A 7,300-nucleotide genomic window follows, 5' to 3' on the forward strand; every position below is an offset into this window, starting at 1 on the left:
CTGGGTTGATGAATGGAGTCCAGAAAGAAACGACAGGAGAAAGATGAGACTCATAGACACAGCCAAGGAAAGGTCATGTCAGCGCTGGATGTCTGGAGTTTTAGGATACATACAGTGAGGATAGACACGAGACTGACTGCGACATCGGAAATACGTCAGCTGACATACAACTGATATAAGAACTGACATAAATGTTATAAACTGACAAAAACTTTATAAATGTTTATGTAGGTGTTGTGTTGCCTAATAACCTTGCAAATCATGTGATTTTGTAAAATGTCAAAAAAATATATTAGTCTGCCTGGAAAAGGTTATAACACATCCGTCATTTTAAATGTAGAATCACACAGGTTTGATGTCAGCTTGTGAAGTATTGGAGTAAACCTATGTAAGTGTTATGTAGCTTAATAACCAAATAAAAAATACCCAACAAAATGAGAATATATAAATATCCAAAACAGTGTTATAATAAAATCAGATTAAACGTCAATAGATTAAGCTTCTATACATGATTATGTAGTTGTTATTTAGCCTAATAACCTAATAAATACAACCCTTAATAAAATGTTACTTTTGGAACATTTTTTAAAATTCTACTTAAATTCATTAAATTCCATTTAAAAAGAAAAATATTTAAGTTAGCCTGGAAAGTGTTATAACACAGCCAAGCATAACTTGACACAGTAGATGCTAGAATAAGCTTGTGTATAAGCTAGCTTGTGTAGGTTTTATGTAGCCTAATAAGCCTAATATGTAGCCTAATGTATGTAGCCTAATAAGCACCACTTTTTAGTAAAATGTTATCATTAAAAAAGTATTTGGAAACCTCAGGAAGATGATGAAATTCCTTCACAGAACTGTCATCTGAACCAAACATAATGTCAGGCAGGTCCTGTACAAGATGATGCTTATTGAAATGTTTATGAAGGTGTAATATAGCTTAATAAGCACTAACCTTTAGTAAGATGTTAATAAAGAAGTTGTTTATTTATATATAAAGTATTTATATTCATCATCAAAAATGATGATGATGATAACAACAAAAAGATCCATTATTAGCGCTTCCATGTCAGGTGTTATAACCTCATGTTACAGTGTTATGAAGTTATTATGAAGTCCTAATGTAAGTCAACCTGGAACAACCATATGTAACTTAAGTGAAATGTAAAGACAGGCAGGTTTGGTAACACATTATTTATGAAGGCTTTATGAATTGTGACCAAGTAACGCATCCACAGGATGTAATAAAGCATTCATAAGGCACATAAATGCCTAGGGAAGTTGTCAGGCTTCTACAGTATTTTTTTAATCTTTTTGGATGTGGTGAAGAACAGACAGTCCTACAGGCCAAACATCAAGCTGCGTCCTGCTATAACAAGCAATCAAAGTGATTTTAAGCGGCAAGCCACTGGAATCATGATCACTCTTTTCTTTCTCTGCCTCCATAAACCCCAGTTGTGTGTGTGATGGCTTGGTGTTAGAGTTAAGTGCCTCTGTGAATCACACCGTATTGCAGAAATGACTTCCAATGAGCTTTTTTCTAGCTCGCAAATGCAGTCGGCTCTCTGACAAAGTGCCAGTGCATTAAGAAGAGGCAGGTTAAGCTAATCACAGTGACCAGCGGTGGCACAGCACAGAGGATGGGAGGACCAAACGGCAGACTGAAATAGACGTGGCTTGCTTGTTTCCATAGGAACCTCTGGAAAACACCGGGGCAGTCGCTGGGGTGCAGTGGCATGTCTTTAACGTTCCAGATCCATAGTGAAGCTCTGAATGTGAAGGTGTCTGAGCTAGACAGAGTGTGTGGGTGGCATGGAAAGGTGTTGAAAGCAAGAGACGATGTCATCATGACCAGAATTTCTTAATGCAATGTCTGATTTTTCAGAAGCTGTTGAGTAATTTTAATTAACTCAGCTTTCACATCTTCTACAGCACCAGCTCTGCTGACATGTGGATATGGTTAACATTTCTGTTTTGTGGATGTTCCGAATCATGAAGTGCATAAAAGAATAAATAGATAAAAAAGTATAATAACATGTCTGTATTTAATAATCTTCAATTTTGTATCAAAGGAATAAAGATTTGTTTTTATTGAAAAATAATAATCACCAGCTGATTTTTAAAAAGCGATTCTGTCAGTATATAATTAGAAACATGACTGAGGTTAGTTTGTACATATTTATTTTCATAAGTTATCTCAGTCAGAATTTGTTTGTCTTTTCCATACAGGAATAACCACAGTGTTAACCATGACCACGCTGAGCACAGTGGCCCGGACATCGCTACCCAGAGTCTCCTACGTCACCGCCATGGACCTCTTCGTCACCGTCTGTTTCCTCTTTGTGTTTGCGGCTCTCATGGAGTACGCAACACTCAACTATTACTCGTACAGTGTTCGCAGGCCGCTCTGTAACAAGACAAAACGACCGGTGAGAGTCTTTTAGTCACTTCTGCAACATGACTAGTAAAGCCTTGGCCTTGGTGCTTGGTGCTTGAATGATCTATCAGAATAAAGAGCCATTAAAAGTTCATCACGTTTTTGGTCTCTCCAGCTGAAAATACAAAAATACTCAAATTGAAAGTAGCTTTAAATTAACATTAGAGAAATACTAACGCATTTAGAAAGTGGATTTTTAATCCATAGAGGAGTAGAAACGGATTATTCTGTAAACTCTGTTACTGTCTGGTTTTTAAAAGGTTCATTAATTGTAATTCATTAATTGTAATAAACTCAGCAGTGAAAGACATTTTAATCATAAATGCATTTTAGTAGGTTTTGTTTTTCTGCTAGCTGACATTCAGTCCTTGTGTACAGTAAGAAGTTTGGTTCATTAACCATATTTAGCATGTAGCTAGCTAATGCTAGTAGCCACAGACCTTTCTTCTGTGAGTTTGTGCTAGAATGTTGTTGAAGTTTAGAAGTTTAGTTTAGGCACTACAGAGGGGTGGGGGGGAGAGAGAGAGAGAGAGAGAGAGAGAGAGAGAGAGAGAGAGAGAGAGAGATAGATAGATAGATACTGTAGATAGATAGATAGATAGATAGATAGATAGATAGATAGATAGATAGATAGATAGATAGATACTGTAGATAGATAGATAGATAGATAGATAGATAGATAGATAGATAGATAGATAGATAGATAGATAGATAGATAGATAGATACTGTAGATAGATAGATAGATAGATAGATAGATAGATAGATAGATAGATAGATAGATAGATACTGTAGATAGATAGATAGATAGATAGATAGATAGATAGATAGATAGATAGATAGATAGATAGATAGATAGATAGATAGATGCTGTAGATAGATAGATAGATAGATAGATAGATAGATAGATAGATAGATAGATAGATAGATAGATAGATAGATAGATACTGTAGTTAGATAGATAGATAGATAGATAGATAGATAGATAGATAGATAGATAGATAGATACTGTAGATAGATAGATAGATACTGTAGATAGATAGATAGATAGATAGATAGATAGATAGATAGATAGATAGATAGATAGATAGATAGATACTGTAGATAGATAGATAGATAGATAGATAGATAGATAGATAGATAGATAGATAGATAGATAGATAGATAGACAGATAGATAGATAGATAGATAGATAGATAGATAGATAGATAGATAGATAGATAGATACTGTAGATAGATAGATAGATAGATAGATAGATAGATAGATAGATAGATAGATAGATAGATACTGTAGATAGATAGATAGATAGATAGATAGATAGATAGATAGATAGATAGATAGATAGACAGATAGATAGATAGATAGATAGATAGATAGATAGATAGATAGATAGATAGATAGAAGGTTTGATTGTGATCCTGTGCTGGTTAATAACAATGTACATTGTGTGCAAAAGTACAGAAAGTGACTCTGGCCCGATTAGCTATGACAGTATAAGGGGGAACTATAAGGTGACACAGACATGAGGGCTTCCTTGAACATAAAGTGTTCAGTCACTCCACTGTGGGGGGGCGACAACATCCAAACAACCCAGTACACCAAACACTCTATGTCCATGGACCCTGCAGATCTGCTCCTTTATCTAAGTAAAGCTCTTCACAAAAAGGTTTGACTAAACAAATATGTTTTCATCCTGGACTTAAACCCAAACACTGTGTCTGAGTCCCAAACAGTAATTGGAAGACTGTTCCATAACTGTGGGGCGTTAAAAGAAAATGTTCATCTACAGGATGTTTAAATACTACAGTTTAATATAGACAGTGCCTTCCTGCTCTTATGCGAATACATTGTGATTGGACAGCTGGAGACAGCAGCAGTAAATATGTAATTATTCCCACTTCAACTTAATGCCTCAGACTTATATTCATTTACATCTACAAAGAGGTGAGTTATATAATAATCTTTGATTGCAATTTGCATGAAATGAACCCTGAACACAAGTACCATTTCAACAAACCTGAATATTAGAGATGCTGGGAGAACTCAACTTGGGCCTTCATAACACAATCATAAGCAGTACCTGAATATTTTATAAAACTCTGCTGGAGAATTTCTTAAAGCTTTTTTATTCTTTATTACCGAGAGCTCAGACAAATAGACCTCTAGACCCCCATGAATGGTACATTAACTCTAGCCAAATAACTACTTGGATTAGGTTCCCTGGTCACCAGGCCACCCACATCAACCAGTTGGATTTAGCCTGACACTGTGACATTTTTTTATCTACCCACCTATAAAAAGGGGTAGTAGATAAGTGAAGTGCCCATCAGGCACAAGTCAGTAATAGCCATTTCTCAAAAATGGAAGGTAGATTGAACCTATTCTTAGTACAAACATGTGGAAACAAACTTCCTGACTAAGCGGTGGTCTCATCCTTACTTCAGAGTTTTTATAAATATCAGGTTCTCTGCTCTGGACCTGGAGAACACACTGTGTTCAGCTAACAAGCTAATCAACAGCCCTTCCTGAGTTAAAGTGGGTGTCTTAGAGCAGGGTAATTGTCAGTTCTGGTTTTCAAGGTACAGAATTGGCAACCCGTGCTATAAGAGATCCATAAATGTGAACCCAAGTAGGAGGTAAATGTTCTGACTTCTGTGCAAGTCACAGGTTGTCAATACTGAAGACTAAGTCAATAGTTGATTTCTGGTGGTTAGGCGGATTCTTGTATGGGTTAATGCTAGGTTTACCTGATAAACCTGCGAGCCTACTGGATTGTTTTAGTGCATCTGACAGTTGCTTTAGTGAGAGATCAATTTAACTGCACATTCTTATATTCCAATATGATGACTCTGGGATGCATATGGGCCAAATCTGTGTGTGACTGGTTCATGTTTGCTCATAATGATAATCAAGGGTTTTTATGTAATCTTATGTGACTTTGCAACTTTTAGCTTTAGCCTTAAACAGGCTAACCAGAATTGCTTTGATACACAACATGTAAATATGGGTTAGGTTAAGTAATCTTCTGTATAAAGAAAGCGAGAGTGCATCAAACTAGTTATAATCTAATATTGCAACAGTTCTGTTGTATTTTATTTACTTATATTTGCAGAGCACACAACACCATGTCGGTGTCACTGGTATGCATAGCTTATATAATGGCCAGAGATTTTAGATACATGGTAGTGGAGGTTACTGTCTGTTTGCTTATATGTTTGATACCATGAATTATGTGAGTGTCGCCACCTCGCAGGGTCGATCCTGAACTCGGATTACTGTCTGTGTGGCAGTTCACGTGATCTCTTTGGAACTAGGTGGATTTTCTCCCAGAATATGCCAGTAGGTGACTTGGCTATGCTAATGGACTGGTATCACATTGAGGGTGTATTCTGGCCTCACATCAGATGTTTCTGGGATAGGCTCCAGATCCACGCTGGCACTGCCAATGATAAAGCGGTTGCTGAATAAGAAATGAATGATGGATAAATGTTATCAAATAAGCACATAGCAGCAGAAAAAAATACCTTAGCATCAAACTCAAAGTACAAGCATGATTTATTACTGTTAGTAAAGATAATGATGTGATTTTAATTCAAGCCTTCTGTCATATTAAAAGAAAACGACTTGAGTTTATTAAGCCTGTTAGGATAAATCATACATGATTATGCAAATCATTAATGAGAATTTTATGATGGTGTTACAGAACTACTCTGTGCTGGATGTAGGACCTCCTCCTACAGTCATCGCTCTGAACAACTCCATGTACTGGCAGGAATTTGATGATGCCTGTCTATACGAGTGCCTGGATGGGAAAGACTGCCAGAGCTTCTTCTGCTGCTATGAAGAATGCAAGGGAGGAGCCTGGAGGAAGGGCAGAGTCCACATAGACATTTTGGAACTGGACGCATACTCGCGCGTATTCTTTCCCACCTCTTTCTTGTTGTTTAACATCGTCTACTGGGTAGGCTACCTCTATCTTTAGCAATCCACTCGTTTCCTTTTAGAAGACTTCGAGGACGTAAAACAATGATGGCACAGAGACTTTCAAAGGTACAGTCAAAAGGAATGGAAACAGTTTTTGTTTAGTCAAAAGACCTTTCCGGTAGGTTGGGAAACATAAAAAAATAACACTTTGCCATAACAAAGTTACAAGCAGATACTTTCCAAGCCCTTAAGCTAAGGAGTCCGGCTCTTTCTACACAGTCGGAAGTCCACAGGCTTTTTGTCTGGTAGCATTTCCCTGCCAGAAGTCTTTGCCTTTGTTCTTCAGGTACCAAGGAAAAAAAATTCACTTAACACAGAAATGTGGTGATTTCAATGATGAGAAAGTCACAGTACAAGTGGATAAAGCTGCTCTGATGATGGGAAAGGTGGGAAAACCTTGCATAGCACAGCATGCAACCCCATGAAGTCTGAATACAAAGGTGGTTTTAAAAAGTTGAGTCCAGCGATCAGTCAAAACCAGGGTGTGGTAAAGGGAAGCATTCAGAGCCATCCATAGTGCCTTCTTCTGGATGGGGTATCTACCTGCCTGAGAGAGAGCAGGATCGGTTTCAGAGACGGGTTCAGCTCTCGGTTTTGACTGAGCGCTCACATGCTCTCTCTCTGATTTTCCCAGCTTTTGGTTACGACTTATTTTCAATGAAGTCATCTCTAAAATTGAAGTTCCTGTCATTGCATGCTAATTATTCTAATCTTAATCTCCACTTTGAATCTTCACAGCGATTTTAGTACAGCAAAGTAGGTTTTATTGGAGTATCATATCATAGACTAATCGTTTAGGAATTAAAACTTTTCCTATATTCTATTTATATTTAGGAACATTTTATAGTAGAATCTTTTTCCAACACAAACGGAAGCAAAG

General features: G+C 37.0%; 1 protein-coding gene across 1 annotated transcript in view; it reads left to right on the top strand.

The window, feature by feature from the left end:
* LOC132843902 (gamma-aminobutyric acid receptor subunit gamma-3) overlaps positions 1–6,831 on the top strand; it is a 124,167-nt gene extending 117,336 nt beyond the window's left edge. The window contains exons 8-9 of the mRNA XM_060867025.1: positions 2,230–2,429; positions 6,140–6,831. Coding sequence (XP_060723008.1) covers positions 2,230–2,429; positions 6,140–6,418 — 479 coding nt within the window. The 3' untranslated portion in view covers positions 6,419–6,831. The remainder of the gene's footprint in view (positions 1–2,229; positions 2,430–6,139) is intronic.
* The last annotated feature ends 469 nt before the right edge of the window (positions 6,832–7,300 follow it).

Source organism: Tachysurus vachellii, chromosome 4 (assembly GCF_030014155.1).
Source record: "Tachysurus vachellii isolate PV-2020 chromosome 4, HZAU_Pvac_v1, whole genome shotgun sequence".
NCBI lineage: Eukaryota > Metazoa > Chordata > Actinopteri > Siluriformes > Bagridae > Tachysurus > Tachysurus vachellii.